The sequence below is a fragment of the Micropterus salmoides genome, unplaced genomic scaffold, assembly GCF_014851395.1.
Source record: "Micropterus salmoides isolate LMB-PRFRI ecotype aquatic unplaced genomic scaffold, ASM1485139v1 Ms_hic_scaffold_382, whole genome shotgun sequence".
Taxonomy (NCBI): Eukaryota; Metazoa; Chordata; class Actinopteri; order Centrarchiformes; family Centrarchidae; genus Micropterus; species Micropterus salmoides.
The window spans coordinates 1-18475 of record NW_024043173.1 but is presented as its reverse complement, the minus strand read 5'-3'; the positions used below and the strand labels follow the sequence as shown (position 1 = coordinate 18475).

The following is an 18475-nucleotide window of genomic DNA, read 5'->3' as shown; positions in this document are numbered from 1 at the left end:
GTAGATGGATTTTGTTTACTTCAAACAGAGCCAGGCTAGCTGCCCCCCCCCCCTTTCCAATATGTAAAGAATTATATGGTTCATTTAATTGTGTGTTGCTAGTTCTTACATTGATAAACAATACTTTGAAAAAACAGGCACTGTTTACTTTAGGGTAAGATAAAGATGAAGTAAATTTCCTGGTAGTAACTATCAGCAAGACATTCTGCGATGTTCGGTTCAATCAGCCTGCTGGTGGGAGATTTGATTGACCTGTAACGTCTCCCCGAGGGCAACAGATCAAACAGGGGGTAGGCAGGGTGTGAGTGGTCTCTTGTGATGGCTTTGGTTCTCCTGAGGCAACAGGATATGGAGATGTTTTACAGGCTGGGCAGAGGGCAGCCAATGATCTTTTGGGCAGTGTTTATAACCCTCTGTACCGCCTTCCTGTCCTCAGCTGTGGAGCCTGCGTACCACACACTTACACAGTGTGTTAGGACGCTCACCACAGAGGAGTGATAGAAAGCCAGCAGCAGCTTCATGTCCAGATTGTTCTGCTGAGCCTTCTTGACCAGGGCCCTGATGTTATGGGTCCAGGAATAGTCAGCAGAGATGTAAGTGCCAAGAAACCTGAAGGTGGTGACCATTTCCACCCGATTTCCATTTATGAGGAGAGGGGTGTAAGTCCTGTCTGTGCTTCCTGAAATCCAAAATTAGTTCTTTTGTTTTAGGGATATTAAGGGTCAGGTTATTGTCTGAGCACCAGTGCGACAGATCCTTCACTTCTGCCGTGTACGCTATCTCGTCCCCTTCGTGGATACATCCAACTACTGTGGTGTCATCCGCATATTTTATAATGTGGTTTGTTGGGTGGGTTGGAGAACAGTCATAGGTATACAGAGCGTACAGCAGAGGACTCAGAAAGCAGCCTTGAGGGGAACCAGTACTGAGTATGGAGGAGTGGTGGGGGCCTAGTCTCACAGATTGTGGGCGGCTTGAGAGAAAGTTTTTAATCCAGATACAGGTGGGGAGAGGGATCTGTAGCTGTGTCAGTTTACTGTAAAGAATGTCCAGAATGATTGTATTAAACACTGAGCTGTAGTCCACGAAGAGCATCCTCACATAGCTCTTCTTGTTTTCCAGATGGCTAAGCGCTGTGTGGAGTGTGAGGGCGATGGCATCCTCCGTGGACCGGTTTGCCCTGTAGGCAAACTGGTGGGGGTCGAATGAGGGAGGGAGACAGTCTCTGATGTGCTGGGAGACTGATCGCTCCAGGCACTTCATAATTACAGACGTCAGAGCGATGGGTCTGTAATCGTTCAGGCTGTTCAGTCTTTTTGGGAATGGGGATGATGGTAGAGGCCTTCAGACATGTGTCATGTCTCGTCACTGGCGTTGCACTTAATTTTATGTACATATACACACTATGGATGAGTACAAAATCAAACAAACTCACCTGCTGGAACACACTGAGTGTCTGTTGTCTCTGTTGGCCCGTTGCTTGCTGCACAAGAACAGCAGGTCCTGGCCTTCTTGCTTTTGTCTGTGGACAGAAAAAAACAAAACAATTCTTGTTCAGAAGGTCACCCACTCCCCATAGACTGCACCATCTAACATGCATGTGCAAGCTGTGGCGCTGTGCATGCGGCCCTCATGTCACCTTGGAACAATGACATTTCAGCAATTAAGTGCCTCAATTAACCCTTCGCTAAGCCCCGCCCCCCTTAGTTACGAACTGTCGGCGCTGCCACAGTCTATTGCTACACTCTTACTTACCCTAAAGTAAACAGTGCCTTCTTCTATCAACCTCTCTGGGTAGTGACTGTAACTATTACAAGTGCCCCAGAAACAGCATTTGACCATATCTTAGAAAAATACAGCCTAAAAAAGATTTTTACATTAGAGTCAATGGAGCGCAACCATTAAAGTGTCGGACTTCAGTTAGAGCGAGTCCTATACTGCGCTGTGATTGGCCAGCTGTGTATTAGGGGTGTGGCTTAGCAAAGGGTCAATTAAAAAGACAGTTTTCAGTCTCCCCTCTTTCAGTTGCGGCCGTTCAGGGGGACACTGCTGTCTCATCTTTTCGTCCCTAGTTCAGAGGAGTTTTGCTGGACTTAAAAAAGTTAAAAGTTATTCATCTTTATTCATTTTCGTCATCATATGTCATTATTCATACTTGTTTATCTCATATATTGCTTTTATTCATTACTATTTTCAGATGTCTAAAATTTCACATTTGTTTACATATTTGTTTATTCTCTTTATACACACACATTCATTTCAACAATAAACAAGTTGCAAATTGGATGCAGATTGGATGGATCACAGCCTTTCCTTACTTGTACTTCACTGAACTGTGTCATGTCACCTTCGTTAAGTTCAGTAAACTCACCTTCCTGAGCAATCTCCCAAAGATCGAGGGCTACTTTAAATGCCTGGGCTACTGTTAATGTCACAGCCTGAGCCTGGAAAGAAAAGGGGAAGAATGACTCAGTAATGAAACAGAGTAAAATATCAAACATGAATAGCTGTGATTTAATTTGGTGGTCAAGAAAATGTTTTGCTTTAACATTTTTAGTCTGATTATTTACCCATCTACAGTGATAATTAGATTTATAAGTTTAACAGTTGAACAGTTTTTTTCTATAAACTAAATTATTTCTATTTATAATATTACAATTTCTCAACACTGGTAAGATTAACAGTATACGATACAGATTAGTGGGCTGTAGTCTGCCACAAGATGGAGCCCCACACCAACTACACTTATGCTACAGTTCATCACGTGCACTCAGTACCCCAAACACTGACCTTATGGCCTGCTAATGTCATAGAGCATGTATTCCATATATGAGGATAAATACAGATATACACGCAGGTAAATGCAACAAAATTGCACACTTACAATCTTCTTCTTTTGGCAGAGAAATGCATGGCACTCCAGGGTCTCACTGAACTGACTCTGAGAGACATATGCAAAGACCTTATCCTGAGTTTTGTCAGCGGTGCAGTACGAGATTCTGTAAGAGATGGGGGGGGGGATTTTTACCAACACTATCAATCCACCTGACATAAGTGCATTTATGATGATGAAAGCACAATTGCACCAGACAGGAACTAATTTGTGACATGAATGTATTATGGCAAACATCCTTTTTTATCACAGGACTCACATGCAGAACAAAGAACACAGTTACAGTACATTAGCTGCTAGCTTGCACTCTTAATCAAACCTCATACATCAAAGTAAGCTACGCTGCATACATGTCAATTTAGGCCATAACTTTGCATTTGTGCTCAACCTACTGCATATGCATAAGCAAACCAATCATAACAGGATAAGAGAGGTGGTTATGAATATTATACTGATTAAGTCCCACAGCTGGGAATGGTGGAGCAGGAGACAAACGTGCAGCAGTGACATCCATGAGAGATGCTCGAAGCTGTGACCGAGCACTTCAGTCCTTCATATTTTCACAACATTATGCAAAAATCAGTTCAAATGCTGATATAATATTGCTTTGTGGATTTGAGGTTTTTAAATGCCAGGCTTAAAGGGTCATCTGAGCCTGAAATTTTCAGTGAAGTGTTTTGATAATGGAGGTACAATGAAATTTTTGTTGAACTGAATGTAGTGGGGTAACTTGTGTGCTATTCCTCAGAGTTTTGTCTCATTCGAGAACTGTTCATTTCTGAAACCTCCCTGATGATTATATAATATATTGCTTCTTCTGTTGAAATATCTGAATTTTTACCATCAGTATGAAACAGAAAGTCTTGGATTACAAATTGATCTCCGTCATGACTATATTGCACAAGAGACCTCATTCCCAATAGTCACACTGAATCTCTCATATAATATCTGGTTTTCTAGAAATCCAACTCTCTGCAAATCCAGTGACACCCATGGCTGGTTATTTTCAATGGTTATTTAAAAATCCACAAAGTCATTTTGCTCCCCCACAACAACTCATATATATTCGCTGAAGCGACAGACACAAAACAGATGGATTTGTTCTGTCGGATTTTGTGCAGGCTTTTGGGGCGAGGGGTATCGATTTCGAGTCACCCTGTATGTCCATCTGATGTTGTTACCTGAACCAGCAGAGCGCGTCATGTTTGTTGCTTTAAATAGATGTGTAAATAGCCAGTGAGTGATGCACTCGACCTTTGTCACTTGTATTAAACATACAACCTTTATAATAAGCCACACAAGGACAAGACTGGGTGCTTTTACTCTCATTATGCCCGGTATAGAAATTTGTCTTGGCCGAAGTTATTTTTCTCGAAACAGAACAAATCAAATCATCCTATCTGAATTAGACTAGATCTCTGCACACATGTCAGACACCATAGGATTACTCTCAATGTTGCGTGGACCTCCATGTAATCTGCTGTCATAACAGTAACTTGTCCACTGTAAGGAAAAGCGGTCTGCAGCTGATTCAAAAGGGGCAAGTCATATATTCGATCAAACAACAAGGACGAAATCACCAGCCTTCAGATTTCTCTCTCAGATTGTTTGCTGGCTTGCACCACTGCTGCATGACCCACATTGCAATGCCCAGGACACCCAGCTCTGTATTTACCCCCTTTCCCCCGTGTTCTAACTTATATTTGGGCCTTAATTGCAGAAAAAAAAAAGAGTGGAGAAAAAGTTAAAAGCACTGACCTATTTAAGTTTGGAAAACAAGTGTGATGTAACTAACTGCTCAATATAAACTTAATTATCATCTTATTGAGACATTATCTACTTTCTTCCTTTACTATATTTTGCGCAACCTAAATTTCACTTATTTCTGTGGACAGACTTGCATCCTGCTGCGTGTGTGCACTCTGAATTTCAATTTGTTTTTCTAGAATCACTGTATAAATTATTAATGATAATAAAGTATAATACAGTAGATCCGAATAATTCATATTGTTGTATTGGCAGCAGTATTACAGCGGCAGTACTACCAATAGCAATTAATTCAGTAACTGTAGTGAAGTTAAAGAAGTTAAAGTGTTCTTGTCATTTAGGGAATCAATGCTTTAAAGCAAAAAAGACCGTAAAAAAAAAAATTTAAAACACATTGTGAAAAAGTTCTTCTGCAAAAAAGTTATTCAAAAGCTGATTTGATTTTGGTTATTTTTATAACTTGTCACAGTTCTTATTAAAGGTCTCATAAACATGCTATACAAAGTTTAAATAAAAGGTAGATACAAAATAGGTTTGGGCCGACAGACAATGCCATTGTCCATCGGCAATGGCTGACAGACATCAAGACGTTGAGCCGGCATATGATTGTAAAACCCCCGCCCCCCAGCAAAAAATAATCTCAAATTTTCACATTATACCACCCTTTGAAATCAGGTTTTTATGACCATGAACATTCTTATCATTGTTTTCAAGTATGCTTTGCACCTGCCTTGAAATTCTCTTCTCCCCACACTCTGACACGCTCACACACACCTACACCTCAGGTAAACACCCCGGCTTGGCCCGCCTCTCTCTGCCTCTCTCGCCCCCGTCTTGCTCCATTTTCTCCATCAGCAGTATGTTTTATAAAGTCGCCTTTTTCCCGTATATTTCCACCCGCGACCCAATATCATGGCAGCAGGTGAGCCGCACGAACTGAAACCAACAGCTGCACCCTGTGTGTTCACTGCTGCTTTACCTGGTCCATAAAAAATCCACTGCGACTTGTAACTTAACTTATTACTCTACCTTTTGTTTTGTTTTTTTTAACCGAGGGAAGTCTGTGCGAGAACACATGCACATAAAATGTCAGCTGCCCCCCTTTTGCCCGCGCACCCTATGTCCATCCTGATGTTTCATTGCAGGCATCGTCCGATGGAAATTTTGTAGACATCGTCCAACCCCAAAACAAAATCTGTAAACAGCCAATGCCTGGAACTCAGCAGGCTCCTCTCTCTTATCACATATTGCAGTAGAGAGGGGTAGTTACAAGTTCTGAGACAGAGACAGAGTTTTAATGCATTTCAACAACAAACGCTGTTCATTGTCAATATGTAAATAATATGTAGTCAGATTTCCCAGAACATTCAGCTTTAAGCATAAGCAAAATAAGCAAATAGGTCAGTGCACATGCAGTGGCTGTCTGACTAGCCTATGTGCATCCCGTGTCCGTTTATCAACAGCAAGAGTTTAACAAACATGAATGTATCAAACAGTGGTTTCATTATAATATGGCATCCATGTAACAATAATGTGTTTCTGAACAAAGACCTCTCATTGGAGTGAATACACATTTAAAATTTCACCTTTTTTTGCAAAGACATACAAGCTTCCTCTTTGACACAGTAACTTGGAGTGTGATGAACATGTGCGTGAACAGAGTTAAAAACAAATCCATGTAGATGCAGATTTCACTCATAATAAAAAATGTTTTAACTACTGCCACCAATGTACCACACAATGGATCATATTCACAAAATAAGCCTTCAGCTTGAAACAACAACAGAAATAAATAAATAATAGAAACCATCGCAGAGGTTTTTCACTAAGCTTGAACAACAGAAGCTGAGCTGTCAGTCTGCATCATATCTCCAAAGGGGCTCTGTAGACAGCAAGCCTTTGATCTCCTCACTGTGTAGAGCACCGGTGTTTGTGAGGAAGAGAGGGAATATCAATGGAAATATTTAAATATTTACAGTACAAACCCTGAATAGAACTTCATACATCAAAGCCTCAAATTCTCTAGTAAAGCAGGTACGTTGTTTAACACAACCATGGACTAATTTTAAAGCTTTTACCAGACATTAATAATGAAATACAGCGCTCATCAAAACATTTTTCATCATTCTCAAACAAACGGCAAGATCAAAAAGATATTTTCAGGAATGTTAAAACACTGGCATGTCGTGTATATCGCGCTGTTAGGGATCTCTAATCTTATTACAATGTGCATCATTACCAGGTGGAGTGTCAGCGGTGCACACAATAGTTCCAGCTCCCCTTTTCTGACCCGCATGCTTTGCTGATCGATATGCTGGTTGTTCTGAGAGCTCTGGTCAGAATATGAATCAGTAACACCAGTCTGGATGCCAGCTCGACACCTCACGATGCTGTGCTTATTGGGAGGTTCACGTTTCACTGCCTTTATATTTTTGATACTGAAAACCAAACAAGCTACTGTGTACAACACATGTTCGGAGATATGTATGAACAAATGTAATTACAGGAAATACACAATTTGTTTGGTTTTCACACACCTATGAAATGTAAAGATTTGTTTAACATTTATATTAGTACTTTTTTTTTCTGCTGTAACATATTCCATTTTATAGAAAAATTTGGCATTTTAGGAACTATGCTGCTTATTCCATTAGTGTTTCATGTCTGTGCATCAAGTAAGGAGCTGGTGGCAGGAGACAGTTAACTTAGATTCTGCAGTTTGTTTATTTTTTTTTACAGCCAGGCTTGCAGTTTCCCCCTGCTTTCAGTCTTTATGCTAAGCTAAGATAATTTACGGCTGGCTCTGGTGTCAAAAACTCTATATCATTACATGAGAGTAGATATCATGCGGGACTCTGACCATCCGATTGTACAGTTACCTAAAATTTGTCTTTATTGACTGCTCCAGTAAAATGAAGGGCAAATGGCTCCACACGTCAACATTCTTCTGTGTATATATTTAAGCTTCGATAGCAATCTGTAAAATATTGAAATATTTTGATACTGCATCAAACAAACACTCTGCTCTTTGATATTGTCATAATAATGAAGCTTTACTGTTGTTGTACAATATCATCTAACCTCCTGTGGTGTAGTCCTTGGCCTAACCTCTGCCAGCAGGTAGACCCATAGCACTACAAGGGAGACTTGCTCATGTTGGAAGATCAGGCTCATAACAACATAACTTGAATGTCTGATGCTGCAAATGAGATGCACTGTAAAGTGTGCTGTCAGGAACGGAGCGGTTGTCAAGGCTGCTGAATTCAATATCAGGTTGTGATACTGTGAAAACTCAAGTGCCACTGATACAGGATGATATTGCATTGTTTGTGTGTGGGCGGGTGTGTGTATGTGCGTGGGAAGGTGTGGGTGGATGGGGTGGGAGAGTCATGGCTTCCATTTCCAACACGATGCACAATGCCTTCCTATCCGTTTCCTATCCCCCACTAAGCATCCCCTGAGGGAAACAGCCCGACTTCCACTAAGTGTGAACACACAAATAACTACACACATGCTCATATGTCCATCAATGTGTGGACATCTGCGCGCGCACACACACACACACACACACACACACACACACCCCTTGTTTAACTGACTCTTCTCTCCCTTGCTTGTTATGCACAATAAATTCTAGTCTGATTTGGTACATTGTTTTGCATCTACACTTTCTTTCACCCTTCGCTTGCTTTCCTGGCCAATAAATGGATTATGTGCAACTAAAATAAGACACAAGAAAGGAGGGGCATGAGGGAAAAGGGGCTGTGAGGTGGTGGAGGTGGGGGTGCGGTCTCATGAAGGGGATAAATCCATCCTCAGTCAACTCAAAGCTCTTCAGGAGGCCCTTCAATCTCTCCTGTATCATCATTCGGGAGTACTGGCAAAGACTGGCGGCTTGAGTTTCAAAGTAGGCAATTAGTTGTGGATATTCCTGTGTTCAGAGCTCTGTTTATATTAATATGAGCAGAAAAGAAAGACATATTTCTAGACAGTGAAAATGAAAGGGGGAAGGAGAGGAGGGGAAAGATAAGGAGAGAAGAGAAAGAGATCAAAGACGAGGCTGATTCCCCTGGCCTGTAGTCTGTTACCGCTGATAAGGTGGATCAGAAGGGGATGCGGACCCATGCGCACACACACCAACCACATGTAGTGTATCTCCACACACACACACACACACACACACCCTGCTTTTATCACGGCCTGTTCTGTAAACACAGTCCGGCCATTTGATATTTAGACTGTAATCCTAAATGACACGAGACCCAGTCTACATTACAGGCTGCTATCCAGTGAAGGGGCAGCCAGCCAAACATATCACAATCCACACACACACACACACACACACACACTTCAATGATTTGGTAGAATGAAACCTAGCATGGTGCTCTCTGTGTCCCTTTCATTGACACAGAGAGACAGTAACAGGCACCCCCCCCCAGCAACCCCCCTGCCCTCCCATTATTGGTTTCCGTGTGAATTGATCAAACATGAGACTCACAACAGCTCTGAGCAGAGAACTGCTTGGTTTAATCCAGAAAAAGGAGCCCAAGCTATGGACAGAAAGGGAAAGTGACCTAGATAGATGATATCAGTATCTTCATCATCAGATGCAGCCACTGATTTGCTTTTAGGACTCGACTAGAAGGATTACCCGAATTGTCAGGCATAGGTGAACATAACAGTTTAATAAAACAACAAAATGGAATAGCAATAATTTTGTTCATGAGCCATTATTTGCATGATGCCAGTAGACCTTAAATGAGTTCTCTACCACATGTAACATGTAAAAGCTGATACCATGTTACTAGGGCTGAGGTGATTTATTGACGTAGTCAACGTAATCGATTACGTAAATGCGTCAAGTCGCATTACGTGCGTTGAAGTGTCGCTGCATCCGGTGTTAGCAGGGATTCCCCCGGACAAGCTCCAGCTACAACACCGCGCCTTCGACCGTATAAATTTTGGGAGTATTTTAGACAGACACTCAACAACGTGCTGCTCTGCGAGCTCTGTGAATTGGAAATAGCTTCACTGCAGCACTGCTGTCCATGAATACGTGAAGCAGCATGAACACGTGAAGTGAAAGTTTTCTGGAGCACTTTGTCTAGACAGAAACCCTGCAAAATGTGTTTACATTCTGTCTCCACACAAGCACGCCACATTATAAGCATGAGGACAAGAAGTCCTTTAAAATTTATTTTCTAAGTATTTCTTCATTGCTTTCATGTTAAAAGTAATTTCTTCCCCACTGCTGTCACGGTAACGTAACGTTACACCGTGTGTCATCTACCGTTAGGCCTTTCATATTTTCTGTTTATTTAACAGCCACGTATGAGCGAGAAAAGAGCTGAAAATAACCTATAAAATAAATATCCTGCCATGTATCAAAACTGAAAATAAAGTTCTGAAAGGTTGAAAATAAGTGTTTGAAAACTCAAAATCTTACAAAAAAAGTTTTGCAAGATCGAAAACTAAGATTTGCAGGCTTGCAAAATGTAAAATAAAAAATAAAATAAAATCTCTGCAAACATTATGTGGTTTTTGAGTTGTCCTACTTCAGAACCGCACCATTTTTTTTTTACAATGTTGCGCAAACAAATTTATACGATGTTGAGTTTCAAATTTGTCAGTGTTGTCCCAGTGTATTAGTTTGTTTTCCAGGTTTGAACCCTTGTAAATGGTGATCTGAAAATTAGTGTGCGAATATGTGGCAAAAAGTTTTACAACTCTGAAAATTGAGGTTGAAAAGGGCAAAACTTTTAAGTGTGGTAGTGGATTTTAAAGTTAACTTTACTGCACTTAACCAGTAACAACTATTTGTGTAGTTTTTTTTCCTTTTATGGCCTAAAGCACAGAAGACTAGGCATGCTTACTGTCCCTTCTATTAAATATCACATACCTACCTTTGCCGTCCAAAGCTGAGGCTACAGGGCTTCCCCTGTTCGTTTAACTATGAAGCTATGAGGATCCCCCACTACGTTACACATCTTGACCATATGTGACGACTTGGGAGTGAGAACAGGTTGGCTGGAGTGTTTGTCTCAATAGGCCTCTTCTCAGAACCCATCAGCTATCATCTAACAACGATTTAGCCACTGGGGGCGACGGCCAATATTCCTCTTTTGCTCTCCACATGGACTGTTCAATCATGATTGTGTAGGCTTTGGTTCCATGCAGGTGGTCAATACTACAAACGGACTACAAACAAAAAACAGAATGCTTCCAACCACTGTGCAGGTTTCTCTTTAAAATCTATTTGATTTGTACTTTTTATTTACCTGTATATGGAGACATTTTCTATGAGGTCTGTGGTCTCTGTGTCTGTGATGATGATACCTTTCGGTGAGACTGTCAGTGTCACTTTCCGAAACTTCTTAGCTCTGGCTCTGGCCTGTGGATATGAAATATAAAAAAACCACATATATACACACACATTTTAAAATCAGAGAACATCAAAATCTTACCACGGGTACAGACAGAGCTAGCCTGTCACTCTGACATAAATATAAGATGATCTTACTTCTGATTAAGCACAAAGAACCCTAAAAGCAATTGTCCCAGAAATGTGGGAAATTTATAAAAGGTGACAGAACGGGGAGGATGAAAGCTGCAGTGTGTTGCCCAGAACGAGTACTCGAGGTCGGGCTGGCAGCCACCGACTCCCCCTGCCGCTCTGTTCCATCTGGAGTTTCACAAAATACGGCCATAGTGCTGAGCTTGCGGTCTGTGACAGTGCCTGTTGACAATGACCTTCTTAACATGCAATTAGCTAGCAAACAAGAGCAGTTTTATTTTTCCCACCCAAATATCATCAGGTTAACAATCAGTGACTGAATGTGAATACAGAAGAAAGATGGCAAAATAAAAGAAATTATTTCATCATTTACCGCACATTTCTACATTCACCCGGCACCAGAGCACTTTCATTTTTGCAGGAGGTGAAATAAACATTGAAGAGAAGCTGAGGATGAAAAGGAGTGGGATATTTGCTTGAACAAAATCTAGGACTTCTGAAGGACAACAGGAATGATGCCTTGGCTTGCTACAGGAGCCTGAATGCCCTGGAGATGGTGACAAACAACAACACATTCTGTTAAAACCCACAGCACTTGCAATATGGGAAACTAATATTATAATAGTGAGGAAAAGGGTGCTCAGGCTGACTGTGGCAGCTCTCATTCATGTAGGAAGTGCTAACAACCACATTTCTTCTGTTATGTTACTCATGTTGTGCCACAAGGCATAAACCAATCTGCCAGCTTGAGATACCCCACTTTCTCTATATGTTCTGCCTTGTCTTATCATGCCTGACTGAAGCATGTATCCAATGGAAAAGTCACAAATGTATTCAGTAATCCCATTCAGGTTGATTGGTTACCAAGGGAACAGACAGAGACAACCGATTAGCTTTTTTCGGTCCTAGTGTAAATCAATTGAATCTTAATCCTGCCATTAGGTTCGGTTCAGTCTCTAATTGAGAAGTGGGAGGTTTATGATTAGGCTGCCTGTGCCAGGCTTTTCTTTCTGCAGAGAAACAGATTAGACATTCTTATTGTTGACGGTGTTCAGTGAAAAGGTGTGTGTGTGTGTGTGTGTGTGTGTGTGTGTGTGTGTGTGTGTGTGTGTGTGTGTGTGTGTGTGTGTGTGTGTGTGTGTGAGAGAGCATGAAAGAAAAATAAGGAGGAAATACGTTTGTGTGCATTAAAACATGCAAATAATTGGGTTTTGTACATCTACAAACTCACTGGTTTAAAACAGTTGTCAAAACGGTCTTATGAAAACTGACGGGATTCTGAACTGATGCAGAAAACTGTGCTCAGAAATCCCCTGCGCGACTCTGTGTTGTTAAGTACACAACATATCACTAATTTCACTGCTGCACATGTGCAGCCCTCGATAATCCTAGATTAACAGCTGTGTTACCATGCTGCCCTACTGACCTTGATATAAACATGACCCAACTATAACTGCCAAGAGAATAAGACAAAGTTGAAGGTGAATGATACTAATTACTCAGTTTAAAAGTAATTCTGGTGCACTGTTTATATATATTTTTCAGAACATCTCAATCTAAACTTTTCCCTCAGAATGGACTATTTGTCCTACATGCTAACTTGAAAGGTCACACCGATCCATGAACACTGAATTTAATTGATTATGACAGTGACCACAATGGTTTTCTGGCCATGAGTTTTGCTGAGCTGTGACTGACTGAAGTTCTGACATATAGGGCATCTTATATTCTTTCATTGTCTGTAGTTAGCCTATACCACAAGTTATATTATACTGTAGACAAGCAATGCAACCAATTCATCATAACTGATCACCCTGTCCTGGGTAATCAGAATAACATGGTTAAAATCTAAATTTGACAAGCAGTCACCTTCAAGTCATTCAGATAATGTGCACTGCAGTTTGAGGCTGTAATTTCACAAATCCACAAGAGAATTTCTATAAAAAGCATCGCTGTAATTGAAATCTTCACAATGTCACTCTTGAAATTTCACATTGCTATTGAAGGTGCTGAGCTTGCCCACAGAATTGTATGCAATATTGTTTGCAAATATCAGAATCAGTACAATCATATATACTGTATAAGCACTAGTACTTCTGATAATCAAAGGGTAGTATGTAAGATTCGTCAAGAAGTGACCATAAAATGTCAGAGTCAATATAACATCCATTATAAGGCTGTATGAGTCAGAAAGGGACCAGTGACTCACCGTGGCTACAATTCTGCGAATGGCAGCTGAGGCCATGTCCTCTCCTTTGGGCTGGCCCACCAGGGTCATACCCAGGTATTTCACATTGAACACCATTCCCTCCAGCAGAGTCTCCTTGGTGTCTGTCCAGTTCTCCGGCAACTCTGGTTGGACAAAAAGACCGGACATAGGACATCATCAAAATGCCCTGGTATAACTAAACAACTACATAATTACAAAAAATGTGAAATGTACATCACTAAACAGGAGTCCAGAAAAAGTATTAAAATGTTTTACAATACCTGTGAATGGATGCCTAAAAATGACATGTCACATAATCCACTTATAATAATAATAATAATAATCATATCAAACTAGTTAATTAGAAATGGGATTCACACGTTAGCCTTGAAAGAAATGTGTCACAACTGTTAAAACATACATTTCAACGTCTATAAGTCTGTCAGAATTAGTTTTCAAGTCAGTTTCTTTATTGTTTGTTGAGCAGACTGTTTACAATACTCAGCACAGACAGCATGAGAGCTGGCAGAGTAATATCACAGCTGAGCAGACAGGGCTGTGAACATACAGTAAGATCTTTCACAAATTATGTGTGATATAATGATTACACTATTTTTTTATATTAAATATTTTTTGTGCTTCAAATGTCTCTCTTCCGGTGCTCTGCAACATGTTAAAAACGTGTGCTTTGAAAGATAAAAATAAGATAACAACCAACTCTAGTGAGAGAATAAACACATGGTATCATCATTTATTTTGTGTAGGAAACAATCCATAAGTGAGCCTCACATTCCACACTATGCTTACATTTTCTTAATTTAAATACATCTTACATCCTACTCATCTGTTACCATCTCTTACAGAGTAAGAAGCTAATGTTTCTGTAGTAGAAAACAGTTAGGATCTCAAACATAAATTGTTGCACAGGCCCCACAAGCCCAGTGTCAACTGGGCTCGGACAGGCTGTACAAAATGGCTGCAATGTCCTGCTGTTGCTGTGATTTCCAACAGGTAGCACCAAGCTGTCCTCTAGCCGACTACCGTGGGAAGGGAGGGGGACTGCTCCCATTCAGAGAACTTAAAATATCTCTCAGCGACACCTGGACACCCTGCATTGGAGTATCAGGAGAGGAATAGCTTACTAAACTATGCAAGAGACCACATTCTGTGATAAACTTAAAGTGAGTCGATAACTGAAACATATGATTGACTAAACCACAGCGTTTCAAAGCATTCATCTAACAGCAAAAGCGCAGTGATAAAGACAGACACAGAACTGAAAATGCCCATGGTTTGGCCCCCCATTATTTCCCTTCTTCTTACAAGGGTATTGCTGTTTGTAGCACGCACTGAAATGAGGGAGCGAGAATGACAAAGAGTATGAACAAGATGAGCATGTAGAGAGAAAGAGACACAAACGCAATCAGAGTCCAACACTCTACTGGGCTATACTGGCAGCAAACTCCTCACATGGGCTGAGCCATCTGTCACCGGCAGGCCCCATGCAGCTGTGAAGGCGAACAGCAGAGACCACCATCCCCTTACAATGCTTCCAACAACTCTGAATTATTAACTAATCTTCAATCGTGCTATGGGGGCTGTTGTCAAAACCAGGGAGCACATTTGACGTTATTAAATGTGATTGCTTAGGTGGGCAGCATGGTTTGTTGCTTTTGAGTGTTCTGGATGAGAGCTATGTGAGGATTCAGGGTGCGAGTCTCACATATAGTCTAACATGGAAGTTGTGCCTTTATTAAAGCAATTCATTGTTCTGAGCCAGCAGGCTCACCACCTTTTAACAATGGCTCTTTAATGCTGTATTGATCCATGAGGGAGAAATGTATCCTCTCCCATTCCCCTCTCCACAGGAGGTCAAATGTCAGAGACAGCTACAGAACAGCACAAAGGGCTTCAGTCTTTTGCTCAAGAACACGAACAACATAAAGGCATAATAAAATAAGGACACTCTTTATGGAAAGGCATTGTTCTGTTGAATTTTGCAAAATGAGTTTTAATCACAAACAGACATAATTCTATTTACTTCCATTGTATTGGGTTGGCAGCACAATTGTCAGCGGTGGATATTTGACAATCATGGTAAATAAAACCAAAACTATCTGCATGGTTTGGTACCACTTGTAAGATTGTGGTGTACCAAAAAAATAAACAGGGATGGGTGTGAGAGCCATTTTCATTAAATATTTACAATTTGTTTTTGGTAAACCTCCCGCCATCAGGGGAAGCCAGTGGCACTGTCAATTTGGCACCGGAGTTCTTAACCTAGGTTCTTAACAGGACACAGGTGTTGCTGAGCCAGGAATGGGAGCACACACTTGACCGTGCCACTTGAGATATGGTGGATGAAGGTTGTTTTTTTTGTTCTGTTTGCTGGTTTGTCTATGAATGGTACAAACAGAAAGTGACTATACATACTGGAAACAACACAAACACCGATCACCAGGTCCATTTGAAGCCTTTTATTTATCATGTAGCATTATACAGTATACTGTATATTTATCTAAAAACAATGTATTAAGTATTAAAATTAACAGATGATAAAGCGTCATGAAATGACAACTGGTTATTTTATTGGCAGGAAACATGGGCAACAAATTCCACTCCCTCTGTCTTAGAGACTTGAACCATAGCAGCCTTTGCTTGGTTACTGCGAACATCTTAAAGCTAAACAAATACAGCTTTCCTGCGGAATAAACTACAAAAACAGAACAAATTTACTTCAACTATAAAAACTGCAACAAAAAAGGCTATAGCAAAAATATTTAAGAGATAATGGAGCACAGGCATCCTGAGTCAATGACGTAGCCGTTTTTTGTTCTGGAAAGCTCAGGCAGGTTGTGTGGGCTTTAGGGGGGTATTGAGAGGGAGAGTGGGCTACAGAGGAGTCAAAACTGTCATCAATGAGATTTGAAAATAAGGGAAATTTAAATAAATAAAAGTACAATGTTAATTCCATGTTATACTGTTAGTATATTGTTAATATTACTTATAGTTACTTTATTCTTTATAATTTCATATAGTTTACCAATAGTATAGGTCTAATATTATTCAGTGGGTTGTTTTCATTTATTAAATCCTTGTGCAAGAAGCAGTTTCTTCATCTTTAACATAGGCCTACTGCCACCGGCTTTACCAGAGGAGAGAGTAGCAAACACTTTAAATACGGCCAGCAGGTTTTTATTTGATTTTGTAAAGGTTAAAAATAGCCTACAGGAGATATACGGGCAAACATTTAATGGGAGATTACCGGGTGAGAATGGTGCTAGCTAGCTTTGAAAACTGCTCAGACCACGCAGTGAAACCATTTTAGCTGCCGTTGAAAATGTGTCCATCGAGTAGGCTATTGCATCATCTGATTGGCTTTTCTGATCTGCCTTTTTAGAGACCACCAATCAAACTAGTTAAAGCCATTATTGATCTTAGCACCCTTATTGGAAACCCTGGACATTTTCACCATTTACTGCAAGAGTCTAAAATAACATCAATCAGCAGCCGTGGTGGACTTCTTTGAGGCAAAAGGTCACTACAATGCGTAAAGCCAATTATCCATCCGCTAACCCGTCATCCAAACAGCAATTGTTCATTCAAAGATTATTACTCGTAACCAGGCACAACAGGCTGGTTTTTAGCCTTTTTATAACCAAAACAACAAAAGTTTAAAGAATGGTTTAAAAAGTGTGTTTATCTACATTAACATAAGTTGCAAACATTAGCACGCCCAGCTTACTATCTACACTTCTAAAGCCAAGGGTTAGTATATCTAATAATTTATATACTTATATTTTGGGATTACAAATGATGTTAGAAAATTCTCAGTTTGGGACTGTAACATTCCCTGTGTGGGAGCCCAGAAGCTACTATATCACAGTTCGGAGTAGCGAGAGCAGTTTTGCCCTGCTCTTTATTTGGTTGGAAGAAGTTAAATGCTACTAACCACAGCCTAACTCATTACCAGAAGTAGCTTTACTTTGCAGAATTCATTAGCTAGTCCTCATCTTTACAGGTAAGGATAGCTTACTTTTTATTTAGGACATGTAGTTTTAGCCTCTGTCTTTATCGATGTAGCCACTAGAGCTAGAACGATTAATCAACTATTAAATTAATCAACTATTTTGATAATCAATCGGTGTGAGTCATTTTTTAAGAAAAATTATCTCATTCCAGCTTCTTAAATGTAAATATTTGCTGGTTTCATTACTCCTCTATGACAGTAAACTGAATTTCTTTGGGTTGTCGACAAAAAAGGACGACGTCAGCTTGGGCTTTGTGAAACATTCATAGCATTTTTCATAAATTTCTGACATTTGACTTTTTCATCACATTACAAGGTAAATTTATTGTCATTTTACAACAAGGTTGCAAGATAAGATATAGTTGGTAACTGTAGAAAGTAAACAACTAATTGATTAATTGAAAAAAATAATTGACAGATTAATCGACAATGAAAATAATCATTAGTTGCAGCCCTAGTAGCCACTATGTGCAGATAGTATTTGCTTTGTGTTGCTTTAAAACGTGTCGGCTGGAAACATTAAAAACTCAGCTCGTGACTTTGTTTTAAACCAACTCATTGAATTAGCACTACTTAGCTAGCTAGCTGAGGCTGATAAAATCTGATGGTGACAGTTGCAATTTAAGGAGACTAAATCAACGGTTGTCACCTGGAATTCAAGATCTGATGTTGCTTACTTCTTTGTGAAATCATCACCCATGTTTAAAAAAATCATGTTTATAAACTGCATTATGCACCATACTAGAAGGGAAAGCTTGACAGGCATAGCAACAGTGATAAGGGTTGTGGGCTTAGCGATTAAAACATAGCCTACTTCACCATGATCAACTCCAATATCAATCCTTCAGTGCAGTTTGAGTCATCCCAAGCTGCAATACATCAACTTATGGTCAAATGGTCACGGTCGCCTTCTTTAAAATAGCACAGCATACAAAGCCGAAGTGCTACAGTCCATGTTGTGTTTCACCAGGCTAACACATGAATTATTAAAGAGATTTGTGTTGATGCTGCAGGTTTCCAATATATTATCCCTAAAAGAGGAGGGCTTAAATTTTTAATAAA

At 40.2% G+C, this 18475-nt stretch overlaps 1 protein-coding gene across 1 annotated transcript; it reads right to left on the bottom strand.

The window, feature by feature from the left end:
• Nucleotides 1–1384: 1384 nt before the first annotated feature.
• LOC119884985 (low density lipoprotein receptor adapter protein 1-like) lies at nt 1385–13566 on the bottom strand. Its single transcript, XM_038695246.1, has 5 exons — nt 13384–13566; nt 10939–11051; nt 2885–2999; nt 2372–2444; nt 1385–1522 (listed from the first exon to the last, which is right to left on the bottom strand). The coding sequence occupies exons 1-5, from the start codon at nt 13549–13551 to the stop codon at nt 1422–1424; spliced, it is 570 nt and encodes a 189-aa protein (XP_038551174.1). The 5' UTR covers nt 13552–13566; the 3' UTR covers nt 1385–1421.
• Between the last annotated feature and the right edge of the window lie 4909 nt (nt 13567–18475).

Coding starts and splice junctions, on each gene's coding strand:
- LOC119884985 (XM_038695246.1), bottom strand. CDS start 13,551: ATGTCCGGTCTTTTTGTCCAACCAGAGTTGCCGGAGAACTGGACAGAC. Junction 3,000..10,938: donor GAAAATGTCTCCATATACAG/GTAAATAAAAAG, acceptor CATCTCTTACAG/AATCTCGTACTGCACCGCTG. Junction 2,445..2,884: donor TCTGCCAAAAGAAGAAGATT/GTAAGTGTGCAA, acceptor TTTTCTTTCCAG/GCTCAGGCTGTGACATTAAC.